The 13,352-nt window shown below is 44.3% G+C and overlaps 2 protein-coding genes across 8 annotated transcripts in view; one reads left to right on the top strand and one right to left on the bottom strand.

The window, feature by feature from the left end:
• LOC143374998 (pyroglutamylated RF-amide peptide receptor) overlaps positions 1-11,893 on the bottom strand; it is a 53,894-nt gene extending 42,001 nt beyond the window's left edge. For 4 of the 7 annotated variants that reach the window (XM_076823671.1, XM_076823670.1, XM_076823675.1 and 1 more), the window contains exons 1-2: positions 11,763-11,893; positions 11,038-11,377 (exon numbers count right to left, since the gene is read on the bottom strand). The gene's annotated coding sequence lies outside the window, so the exon portion shown is untranslated. The remainder of the gene's footprint in view (positions 1-11,037; positions 11,378-11,762) is intronic. The other 3 variants (XM_076823672.1, XM_076823674.1, XM_076823673.1) reach the window with 2 other exon arrangements.
• A 60-nt stretch (positions 11,894-11,953) lies between these two features.
• LOC143375002 (protein LSM12) lies at positions 11,954-13,308 on the top strand. Its single transcript, XM_076823677.1, has 3 exons — positions 11,954-12,115; positions 12,663-13,039; positions 13,106-13,308. The coding sequence occupies exons 1-3, from the start codon at positions 11,995-11,997 to the stop codon at positions 13,205-13,207; spliced, it is 600 nt and encodes a 199-aa protein (XP_076679792.1). The 5' UTR covers positions 11,954-11,994; the 3' UTR covers positions 13,208-13,308.
• The last annotated feature ends 44 nt before the right edge of the window (positions 13,309-13,352 follow it).

The raw sequence follows: 13,352 nt of genomic DNA, 5'->3' as shown, positions 1-13,352 counted from the left end.
GTCAGACCTAATAAAATCATCAGGCCGCGAAACGCACAGCGTTACAACCATGACCTCATTCGCGAGCTTCGTTAAACCTAACAGCCAATCGAGATTCGTTTTATCTGCGTCGGCGGAATTGAATTTCGGGATGCCCCGGACAGGAGCTGGTTTCATCTCCGCGAAGACGGACGCTGGTCAATTCAGAACGAGCTAAACAAATTCGGCTGTCTCGCCGTGCAGGAATTAAAATAAAACAAACGAGGCAACCCCCTCTCGCTATTATTCGCTGGAGATTCGTTAGGGAATAATCGCAATATCAACTTTCGCGCTAACGAACACGGGATCCTTCAATCAAGGATTTCAATCATCAACCAAAAAAATGGCCAGAGCCAAAATTTCCCTGAACCACGATGCCATATCACCGGAGTACCGTGGTTTGATTCTTATCGCCGTTAACGCGTGGCGAAGAAACTTTCTTCATCTGGGAAACTCGGAACAACTACTCTCGGTCGTCACGAGCACCGCGATGGGGTGGCTGGTGTCGTTCTCTGTTTAATAACAGGGGTTGCAGAAGCTCATCCTCACCCTTCGAACGACCATTAAATCCGCGTGCCGTTGTTTACGACAAGCTCGATTTGTCAGTTACGCCGAGCTCGACCCGTGTGCATACGTGCGTTATATTACATCGAACCGCAGGACACGCACAATTAATATGCGCCGGGATGAGCATGACTTCGCGACAGTTACGGGGGTGCTTTCAGGATTCGGTCGACACGTCTATCGATTATTGATCCAGGGGTGAATATCGATGCTCCGCGGGGGGGACGTGACGCATTCGGGGTAAACCTGTCACGACTATGGGACGCTGCGCTCTAAAGCGGAGGTTTCATTAAAGAAAATCGTCTAATAGACGATGTCTGCGTCCTGGAGTAGAGCTCGACTCTGTGACCACGCGACTGGAAGGGAACGCTCGACGTACCGCAGACATCATTTCCATTCCTCCTGTGAGCGAACGAGTTACAGAACGATGGATGGAGGATTCAGAATCGAGGAAGACAACCCTACTACGTGCGGTTTAAAATTACTGGTAGCTCTCTAAGTAGGTTCGAAGAGGTGATCTTTCGATCAAAGAATCTCTTATTAGATGGAGCGAATGAACACCGCTTTCAATTATACGTGCACGATAAAATCCCCTTGTAAAATCAATTTTCTTCTAGACTGAATGTTTAAAAGCATCAAGTCAGCGTCAATCACTTTATACGTAATTCGTGCTCTTTTTATTTAGCGCGAGGGGGGCCGAGGCGAACGATTTGCGATCTCTCGAGAAAACCCTGCAGCGTGCACTTGAGTTGCCGAGGGAGTGAAGGACGCAAATCCTATCGGATTATAGTTCCCCGGAGGATTCGAGTCGACGGAATACATTTTATAAATAAAGAAAAATACCTAAGTGGTGCACCAGTTCCCATCACACAAGCTTCGGTTTCCTACCCCTCCGCTCTCTCCCAGACGATTCTCGAACGTGGAAGTTTCGCCGCATGAAAGGAACGACGCCGTAAATTGCGCGCCCGGTAAAAACACAAGGAGAGCTAGGAACGTTGGAAAAATTCTTCAGCCACCGCGGGGAAAATAAATATCCCTTCGTCGGGCGAGGAACGCAGAAACATTCCGGCGTCTCGTTTATTCGCCAAATTGCAAGCTTCATTAATTCTTGAGTTGCCGTCGGCTCACGATGCTCGCGAGCGTTAAATTAACATCCGTCGAGCTCGCGATCAAATCCGCGAGCAAAAAAGCGCGTTTCACGGATTGCAGCGGCGGTATTGAGAGTTGCAGTCTACGCAATTACGGGCGAGTAGCGATCGAACGCAGGAGCGCTCTTACAATTAGCCAATCACGGTTCAAACGATCTCCGACACACGCACGGGCGACATAATCGTCGGCCGTGTAATTGCATGCAAAAAAGGAGAGCCGAGGTAACGAGATGCCAGTGGTCGCCGGCAGAGAACTTGTTACTAATGCGAAAGTCATCTACCTGGTTTGGCGCGAAGCGTTCACCTTTATTCACCGTATGACGAATGCTCTCCGTCCTAGAACTACACTCCATCCGATTAAGGGGGGAGCCTGGTGTAGCGGATCGAAGAAATCGATTTTTTTTTGCATAAATCAATAGTTAAACATCACGATGATATGCTCCCAAAGCAGCAAAATGAAATTCGAAAAATTAAAGCGGATATAGCCGGTTTTGCTACGGAGCGTCAGGCTACCACAAAACTTTAAATGCGTTTTTCTCGAAACGACAGTTTCACAATTTGCGGGCAATATTACTCCAAAAATATTCAACCAATCGACTTGGCCTTGTGCACGGATATTTCTGAACATTTTCTTCGCAGAGCTAAGTTATTGGTATAATATTATTGTTCAAATAAATAACTTTTTTTACACATTTAAGGGGGGGAGTCTAGTGTAGGGGGTCGAAGAAATCGATTTTTTTTGCATAAATCAATAGTTAAACATCGCGATGATATGCTCCCAAAGCAGCAAAACGAAATTCGAAAAATTAAAGCGGATATAGCCGGTTTTGCTACGGAGCGCCAGGCTACCACAAAACTTGAAATGTGTTTTTCTCGAAACGACAGTTTTATACGTTGCGGGCAATGTAACTCAAAAAATATTCAACCAATCGACTTGGCCTTGTGCACGGATATTTGTGAACATTTTCTTCATAGTACTAAGTGATTAGTATAATGATATTGTTTAAATAAATAACTTTTTTTAGACATTTAAGGCAAAATTTCGTTGGAAACAGTGAACTTTTTATTCAAGAGGCCGCCATTCGTTCATTTTGCATCTTTTAAGTTTCAAATTTCTTCATTCTGTGCGTACTCTCATAAACTAAAAGAGAATTGTTCGATTTTTGGTTTCAGATGAAACCGAAAGACGCTACGTTGCCCGCAGTGCAATAATTGCGTCGCCAACGGACTGGGCATAACTTTGTTATTTGCCGCTCTTTTTTAATAATTTTTTTTTGTTATATACCTTAACCTGTTAATACAATATCCCGAAAGTTTCAGAAAGATCTGTCAAATACTTTCTTTAAAAAAAATTCCCGAAAAATGCCTCGCTTTTCATTTAGTTACACCAGGCTGCCCCCTTAATAACGCGCGCGCTTGGTCTATAGAACAGGAATGTTTTCAAGTGTTTTACGAGACCAGTCCCGGTTTCACGGCGACTTATTTCCCATTGACCACCGGCGCGATTGCGAATCAGAATCCCCGGGCCATAAATTCCGCAATTAGAAACGCGAGTCGTAAATCAGGCGAGCCTGCACGGTAACGGTGGAGATTTGCGCGCGACGCGATAAGAAATAGAATCGTGTCAAGCGCAATCTTCAAATCCGAATCTAAACGCGCGCAATTACCAAAATGACACGTGACGAGGCGCGACAGCAATGCCCTCCCCCGAACCGCTTGCGTCAAGCTTCCTGCCTTTCATTCGGCCTCATCTTCGTGCCTCGAGCCCGGAACACGTCGCGCAGGCAGAGGCATTTGCCGTTCTGCGAACGACGAGTCTCGTTGGCCGTGTTCGCAGCTAATTTTAGGTTGCGTCATCGCTAAGTGCTGGCGAAGAAAAACCGCTGAAACCCCCGCGACTACTAATACTTGCGTTAATCGCCTCTGCGCGCGGGTCGTTTCAACTTTCCCCGAGATAAGAATCAAGATGATCTTTAAAGATCTAAGTTTCCCCTCTTCGCGGCTAACCCTTAAAGAAAGAGTGGGCGTCTATCCAAAGTGAGACTTCGTTGAAGTCGCCCAGATCCACGAAAAATCTAATAAAACTTTTCCCATTTCTTCGGACAATTTACTTCTGTGCGACGTAATCTCTTTAAATAAAATGATCTATACACTCGTTAAGAGTTTTTCATTGTAACGGAGGCTCTATTGGATCGCAGGTTTCTTTGCCAGAGCTGCTGGTCTTTGCCCATAGATCTTCGCCGTGGCGAGAGTCTAATTTCATAAAAGCACAAAAAGTTGAAAGCACCATTAATCCCCGCGTCACTCTGGCGCGGCGGGCACGGTCGCCTGTCACATTCAATTCGCCCGAACAATTGCCGAGCAAGAAGCGACCGGCGGAGCATAGAGCAAGGAGCAAACACTGATTACGGCTTGGGAAGAGCGGAGCCTTCGAGGGCGCGTTATTTTCTTGCGGACGGGTCTCCTTTCAACGGATTCTACTCGCCAGCAGTTCTGTCCCCGGAGATAGCGCGGTGTGCGGCAACGGTCGATCGTTAATCGGAGCGATTAGAAACGGCCGAGGTGGAAATTAAGCGTGGGACCCGATAATTGTAGATTACGGCTGATTGGAGAAAGTTCGAGACGCAATTAAGGCGGTATTAACACGAAAATCCTGCGACCGCGCGGCGTGAGAACTTCCACGCAAGCTCGTCGAGTTTGCCAGCTCGAGCCAGCGACGATTTCTCCGCCCGCGAATCCCGCGAGAAGCTAACAAGCTCCTAAATCGCCGGTCGGAGAAATTTAAACGGAATTCCACGGTTTTTCTCGGTTCTACGCGCGGAAGGCGTTATCAATCTTAAATTGTCGCGCACCTTTTAGCGGCGAAGTCGCAAAGCGGTGGGACTTCTCCGATGCGATGCGTGAAATATACAGCGGCACTCTGCCAGGCATTATATAAGTATAAATAAAATTTCAGGATTAAGTGCCGCGTCGTCAACGAGTCTCTTGTTTAGTTGGAAACTTCCAAGTCGATGAGTCCTCGATCACCTACCTTCGCTGTGCCTCGTTCCAAAGACTACGCGCTACTTAGGTTTCTTCGAAAATAGACTTGCCACTCAGGAAAAGAAAACAGAAGAAACTATCAGCTACGCGGGGAAATACCAAAGGTTTTACACGAGATTGTCGAATACCACGCGAGAAGGAACCAGAGGAAGAAGCGCGCGTGGTGTTTCAGCCCCCAAATTACACCGCTGTCGATCGCAAAAAGCGAACGGAGCGGGCCTCCTGCCAACTGCCCGAACCTCTGGCCGAGAAATGAATTCTGCGACGAGACGAGTGGCCCGGGCGTAACGACGCCTTTTCGGTCAACGATACGCCGACCGACGAGCCGGTGACAAATCGCAGGTGAGCTGCGCTGGCCACTTGCAAGAAATCCGACGCGTTTCGAAGCTCGTCCAAACAATTCCTCTAGCCGCATTAGCTTTCCCCGATCACGCAGTTATGATGGAAACTCCGCTCTGCAGTAACATTTGTCCGTGTCACTGATAAGTAAATCACGCGTTACATAACGCACCATATCGAGGCTCTGCCCATTTATCTTCTTTCCTGCCGCGCCTCTGCGCCTCGTGATAAATGCACTTGTCAAGCTCCTCGCGGGGCGGCAGGAACCATTAAGATATTGTTGAAAAGCTTCCTTCCGATTGCATTCGCACCGTTGCGCGTCGATTGGAGCTTTAATGGCGGGGGGGTCTGAGAAGCAAGTGTGCGCTGAACTTCAAAGGAACATCCAGGAAGCTCGAAGCCGACTACACGGCTGGGTAGGCTTAATTTGCCAGGCCGTTTGATGGCTGGCCCGCGAGACGCAAGCCAGTTTCGATAAAGTAGCAGAATTCATGCCCCCAAACAAGTGCCACGTGTTAGCAATAAACTAGTATTTATAGTGATCAGCCGAATAGGGCACCCCGCTGATCCACTGTGGCCGAATTTTCAGCGAAGCCTCCTCCAACTGCCGGCGGTCACAGTTTTGCGATGGCTTGTCGATCTAGAACCCAGGGGTTCGAGCCAAGCCCTGCAGGATTGTGCAAGCTCTATAGGTACTCTCGAATTACCAGCGACCTTAAGCCAGCTAAACGTTCGATATCCTTGGAATTCAAGGAGCCGCTGCGAATAAAGTATTCGAAGGCTTGAATACCGTAGAAACTAGAGACCATGGTATGGTACGTGTAGTAAAAAGACACGGGTACACGTGTATTACATATATCCGTACCTCGATCCGTGTAGCTTTTAGTACACGGGTACCCGTGCACTATTTCGCGTGTATTTAAATACACGTGTATCAACGTATTCGTGTATTTTCATCAGAATTGGGCATTAACTACGGGAGAATGGGCAATGGCGGTCACTTAAGCAATAAGTGTAATAAAACCGAGTGATGTTTCTCAATTTTAAGGATTATCGTTGCGTCTAAAAAGAAGCTCGCTTATTACCAGTAATGCCTTCATTTTTTGTATCGAAATAGATAATCGATTAAATAAATCTTTTTAATTTTATAATTGTGTTATTAGTTACGATCTGAAAATTTGTAAAACCATACTTTCCGCATATTATTCTAGTAAATATATTTAAATACATTAATTCTTTTATGAATTTCGCAATCCCCCAGAGCTCTGGGATATCTATAGATATTAAAGATCAGACGAATCAAAATACGGATACGTTAATATACGTGTATTTATAAATACACGAGTATCTAAATTCACGTGTATTTAAATACACGAGTATCTAAATTCACGTGTATTTAAATACACGAGTATCTAAATTCACGTGTATTTAAATACACGAGTATCTAAATTCACGTGTATTTAAATACACGAGTATCTAAATTCACGTGTATTTAAATACACGAGTATCTAAATTCACGTGTATTTAAATACACGAGTATCTAAATTCACGTGTATTTAAATACACGAGTATCTAAATTCACGTGTATTTAAATACACGAGTATCTAAATTCACGTGTATTTAAATACACGAGTATCTAAATTCACGCGTATTTAAATACACGAGTATCTAAATTCACGCGTATTTAAATACACGAGTATCTAAATTCACGCGTATTTAAATACACGAGTATCTAAATTCACGCGTATTTAAATACACGAGTATCTAAATTCACGTGTATTTAAATACACGAGTATCTAAATTCACGCGTATTTAAATACACGAGTATCTAAATTCACGTGTATTTAAATACACGAGTATCTAAATTCACGTGTATTTAAATACACGAGTATCTAAATTCACGTGTATTTAAATACACGAGTATCTAAATTCACGTGTATTTAAATACACGAGTATCTAAATTCACGTGTATTTAAATACACGAGTATCTAAATTCACGCGTATTTAAATACACGAGTATCTAAATTCACGCGTATTTAAATACACGAGTATCTAAATTTACGCGTATTTAAATACACGAGTATCTAAATTCACGCGTATTTAAATACACGAGTATCTAAATTCACGAGTATTTAAATACACGAGTATCTAAATTCACGTGTATTTAAATACACGTGAAATAGTGCACGGGTACCCGTGTACTAGAAGATACACGGATTCAGGGACAGATACGTTTAATACACGTGTACACGTGTATTTAAATACACGTGAAATAGGGATCTCTACTAGAAACTCAAGAGTATTCCACCCGCCGAGAGTTAGCACGCGGTGCTATTTAGAACATTCCCTGGGAGGAAAGAATTACTCGGCGCACCGAGAATTCCAGCGAAAACAGCTGCCAAAAAGAAGCGCAACTCGCGCGAGATTCCATCTCTACCGGCTACATGATGAAACCCGGCGGGGGAGGGGAGTGTATTCCCCAGTTTGGCCTAGTTCCCATGTTTTCCTAAAAGACGATCGCACAATGCCGCCCTATACAAGCCACGTTGATTTACGTCCTCCGGATTAGATATCACGGATATCACGGCTCCCGATGCAAACCCACACGGCCCTCTGTTTACGAGCCTCTGGCACGTGCGATCGCCCTAGCCCAAGACGCGTTTACCGACACTTGTGAAAGGAACGAGACGTCTCGGAGATCTACCGCCAACTAAAGGTGATATGCATTTTTCATGAAGCCGATTCATGGTGCTCGAGAATGTTTACGTGTTTCTTTTGTGCCGAAGACGCGACTCCGTGCGTTTCTCGGCTCACAAAGGAGACGTTTTTCTGTGGCGCGTAGGGCGACCAAGATTTGTCGATCAGGTGGGTCCAAAGTAGAGGCCACGGTATGGTACGTGTAGTAAAAAGACACGTGTACGCGTGTACACGTGTACTAAACGTATCCGTACCTCAATCCGTGTATCTTTTAATAAAAAATAACTTAAATAACGGGTCCAATAAAAGTTATTTAACTTTAGATTATTTGACGAATAAAGTTAATTAATTAATAGACGTACAAAAACGAACTAAACGTGTCTAAAAAGAAACTCGCTTATTATCAGTAATGCCTAAATTTTTTGTATCAAAATAGGTAATCGATTAAATGAATCTTGTTAATTTTGTAATTGTATTATTAGTTACAATCTGAAAATTCGTAAAACCATATTTCCCGCATATTACTCTAGTAAATATACTCAAATACATTAATTTTTTTATTAATTTCACAATCCCTCAGAGTTCTGGGATATCCATAGATATTAAAAATCTGACGAATCAAAAGTCAAAACACGTGTATCTAAATTCACGTGTATCTAAATTCACGCGTATTTAAATACACGTGAAATTGTGTACGGGTACCCGTATACTAAAAGATACACGGATCGAGGTACGGATACGTTCAGTACACGTGTACACGTGTATTTAAATACACGTGAAATAAGGACCTCTAGTCCAAAGGCCTCTCTTTTGTGCCTCTTAAACACTTTCGCAGAGTAATTCCCTTCGTTTCGGGGCGAATTAGAGGAATTTGCTAGCAATGAAAAAGAGTACTATCCTCTGCGCTCTTCACTAAGGATAAGTATGGATGCCTCGATTCAAGTAGCAATACTCTAGTGCTCTCAGGAGACATGCTTCCAAATGAGATTGCAGGAGCTTATTCCAAGGAAAGAATGCCAGGAAAACAACAGTTTTCAGAAAGTACTTATCAGATAAGGTTCTATTGTGCCTGCACAGATAAAGGCCGCTATTCTTTCTCCGCGAGATCCGAATGATAAGCTTGCATGCTGGAGCACGTGTAGTAAAAGAGAACACTCCAACAAAGGAGTGCTATCGGCCACCAGGTTATATGATTGCTATCATGAACTAGACAGGGGCCAGACGCAATAAAATATTGGTCATTTATGGAGTGACCGAGGGAGACGCCGAAATTTATTATGCCATTCCCCAACAGAATTCCGTCCGGCGATGAAAACGGGCTCGCGGCTGATTTACACCCCTGCAGAGAGGCTATTCCTCGACGTCCTCGCGCGATATGTATATTATTTTCCCATTTATCGCCCATCCACGTGGCCGTTCGCGATACGATGCTGTCTATCGACGTTTAGTGAATCCTCGCAGGACAGAATCTGATCGAACAGAAAAATTCCGACGTCCGATGGATGGCTCGATAGATTGGCCATTCACACGTAGCGCGAACCGCGTGATATTTAGTTAGCCAAACATTGACGAAGATAAAGAACACAAGCAGTCGGAACTACGGCCCAACAATTTTCAACGGCGCGAACAAATATTCTACGGTGGATAGACGGCCGAGTCGACAAAGCCACGAATTTCGTACGGGAAAGCGAGGCGGCTTCGGAACAATTTCAATCAAAGCTGCGCAGGGTCGTGAAACAAATACAAACGCGTCGAAATTTTAGGGGCAGGAAGGATTTATAAATACAATCGGTATAGAAACGCTACGATACTCTTGAGCTTAAATAAATAAACTCCTAGGTTCGATTAAGCTGCAACTACAACCCTTGACGCTGTTTCGCATGCATAGCAAAGGTGCGATAGATTTGGGATGGTGGTAAAATTGACAAAGGGGAGAAAACGAAGAAGAGACACGAATGGAATGAAGAAACGAATGGAAGAGATGAAAGAGCTGAGACGCGATGCAATGCCAAGGAGACTTGGCGCGTCGTGTTTCTAAATTGCACTCGAGTGCCTTCTCGGATTTGGAATACATGATTCATATGTACGTTTCGCATGCTCGCGAAACAGACACGGAGCAGGCCTACTTCGACCCGAACCGTTGCGCAGCGTTTACAATCGTGCCCTTCGCTCGCGACCACCGCCACCAACAACAATCTCCGTCACAAGATTTCAATGGAAAGTACGCGAGGGGTGTTCCATTGAAATATTCTTAATTACGTTCCGCGTAGCGTTTTGTTTCCTTCGGAAATACTATTCGTGACCTCGAGCCTCTGAATGCCCGAGCAGCTCGCCTGCGATTTATAACGCTGGGGACAAAACACATAGAAGCAATGTTAAGCCCCAGTGTAAATGCAAAGTTAACTGGTGAATCTAATCTGTAGCTACCGTGGACAGTTTATTAACAGCATTCTAACGGCCTTATTAGCACGGAGAAATGCTTTCCTCTGGAGGGTTTAGGTTTGCAAAAATTAGCAGAAAAATTGTTCAATCGTTATCACTGACGAAGATTGATTGCATTTCAATTTTGAGAGACTCAGTGGTGATTAGAATAGAGGATCTAATAAAGACCTCTGGATCTTTTCACCCTCGCGTCTTCTCTGCAATTGACCTACAACCTTTAACCCCGTTGAAAGAAAGGACTAGAAGACAATAGTTCCTGAAGTGGAATTTTTAAAGACCTTTTCCGTCCTGAAGGCGACGAGAAAGCGCCCTATTCTTCTCTTAATTAGGGGAACTTTCCTAGACTGTTAAAATGGGATATTACCGATAACGTGTCCCCTGAAATACCGCGTTAAAGGACAATTATTGCACGCCACGTTCGTTCGTCGTGACACAGGGCAATATCACGCCCCCAATTTCACACATTAACATCTGCTGTGCCCATTAACTCCCATGTGACAGCGTAACAGCAGTGGCTTTGCCGACAAGCTTTTTACCGATAAACGTCGACTAACTGACAGTCTATTATATACCAATGGTAAGCTTTGTGAAAGGTCACCCTAGCTTTAACAAACGGAAAAAGGGTGTCGACAAACCCTGAGTGATATAGCAGAGCAGTGAAGTCTCGCGAATGTATTGAAATAAAAAACTATGCAGATAATGCCACCCTTAATATCTACGAGATTCTTTAAAACTAGAATTTCTATTAACTCAGTGTGCACTCAAAGATTACAGTTACTTGACTCACCACGAGGGAGATGTCGAAGGGACCAGCCGTAAGAAGGGCCAGGAGGATTCACCGTACCATTCAATGTGTCCAGTTGGAAGTGTGGTGGGTGGTTCACTCACTTGTCACAGATTTAATTAACAGGCGCGACGAACTTGCAAAGATCCGATTAAAGTCGCGCCGCGACGCGACGTTTCACCACGGAGCAGCCTCTATAGACTGAAGATCCGCCGAAGCCACGCGCCGTGGAACTACCCGCCAAGCCGAGCCGACTCGACTCACCCCGACCGACCACGAAATCCCTCGAGCGACGAGCGAAGATGGCCGACACCGGGTCCCGCGGGCTAGCGCTGCATCGTACCTAAATATGAAAATACGAATAAAGAAAAAGTAAAATCAACTCGTGTCTATGATTAATGACTTATTCCTAACCGCTTCTCTCTGTCGATTTAGCTGTAAATCGAATGATTATGAGGCTCTATGCCCGTTTGTTTTCGACTGCCTGCTATTGTGGTTAGAATTTTCTAGACTCGCGTGTAGCATTATCAGTATAACGTCTGAATTAAGATGACATACGAGTAAAACATATTCTATGCCTGAGAAAACGTTTGATTTGGAGAATGAAGTCTATCGGAGGGCGCTGCATCGCGTCTAACGTTCATAACTCTATGACGCTTCTAATTTTAGCGATTTACATATGTATATAGAACAATAATTGCTATGTAAATAATTGGAAAACTTCTTACCTCATCTCCCAGTACTACGATGAATAATATTCCACGTGAATTTGAGACGTGTTCGACAGAGAAGTGTCGTTATATTATTCGATAAATTAAAACGCAGCACGTCCATCGAACAATTCCCAATCGGAAGTGGCGCAAATGGCGCAAATGGCGCAAATGGTGCGAATTTCGAGGGACATTTGAAATGAGACCAGATGGCGGCAGGGAGCCCGCGGTACTTGGTTCGTAGTGAAAAATGGCCGGCGCCAACGATTGTTTCAGCATTGGGAGTACGGTGGCCTGTAAAACCTGTTACAAGGAGGAGATCGAAGGCGAGGTGTTGGCATTCGATCCACAAACTAAAATGCTGATCCTAAGTATCCTTTTCTTGTAAATTCCCACGTGATATCGTCGATCCCAACGTATACATGTAACCAGCGATCATCCGTCGCTCGTTTAACATTGCCACAGTGTAAATAGCTTTAGAGTTATCCGCGACAGGTTTCGTGACTTTAAATTGACGACAATTATGCCACGTCCGGCGATTTTTCACGGGGAACCCGCGATACCGCTTGTCAATTATTTGCTGATTTCCTAACCAGCTACGCGAAGTCAGGTTAAGTTTCGTCATTCAATCAACCATGCTGGATTTCTCGTTGCTCTTATTTCTTCTCCGATCCATCCTCGAGCGTGTTTTCGCTGTTTACGGGGATACTTTCACCTTGCTTCCCCCGCAGAAATCCTAAACAGAAACCTCCTCCATCTGATACGAAACGTTAGAATAGAATGCGTCGCTTCTAACCTTAGCGGTTACTCTAAAGTGTAATGCCCAGTGTGACAGGAATATTTATAAAACGAAAGTACGTCCTAACTTTCGCACGCACGCTACGGTAACGATAATTCTCCTTAACTGGCGTCAATCAGAATGTCCGTCATCGAGCGGCTCGCCCACTTTAAATGACGTACATATAGTAAATTTATCCTTGGTATCCGAGGTACAAGTAAAGCGGGAAGTTAGCCCCACCACCACCGAACCACCACAAAGCCTTAATTTGCAAAAGCTGAACAGAAGAGTACGTAACCAAATCGAAGAGAAAAAGAAACTGGTAATGGCTCTGCAGGCCGGAGTATCTCCAGAGGGACAGAAACTCTTCAGCACTATATCAAAGACTATCCCGGAAATCACGTGGAACGGAGTGAATATTGTTGTGTTCGATAATGTCACGATTAGACCACCGTACAAAGTCGATAATGTTCATGGGAACACAGAGTCTGGGGCATACAAGCATGTAAAGAAAGTGGTACGTGTTTTCAAGGAGCAGAATATCATCAATATTTAGGTCGCTGTAACTCGTACAATTTTATAGGTTGAGAAACATATTAAAGATACAGAGGCATCTGCACAAGCGCAACAACAGAGGGAACAACAGCAACAGCAACAAAAGCAAAAAGGAGGCACGATGCAATAAAAGTTCAAACGGGCACTATTACCACGAATCAAGCTACCATGCTTTCACAGAAGTTCCAATGTTTGAAGGAAAGTAGGAAACGATGATAACAGGATATTAAACACAAAAAAAAAAACAAAAACCATTGCAGAACTACTAGACGTAA

This window comes from Andrena cerasifolii, chromosome 12 (assembly GCF_050908995.1).
Source record: "Andrena cerasifolii isolate SP2316 chromosome 12, iyAndCera1_principal, whole genome shotgun sequence".
NCBI classification, from domain to species: domain Eukaryota; kingdom Metazoa; phylum Arthropoda; class Insecta; order Hymenoptera; family Andrenidae; genus Andrena; species Andrena cerasifolii.
Note: the sequence above shows the minus strand (reverse complement) of the source record. Positions and strands in the feature narration are given on the sequence as shown.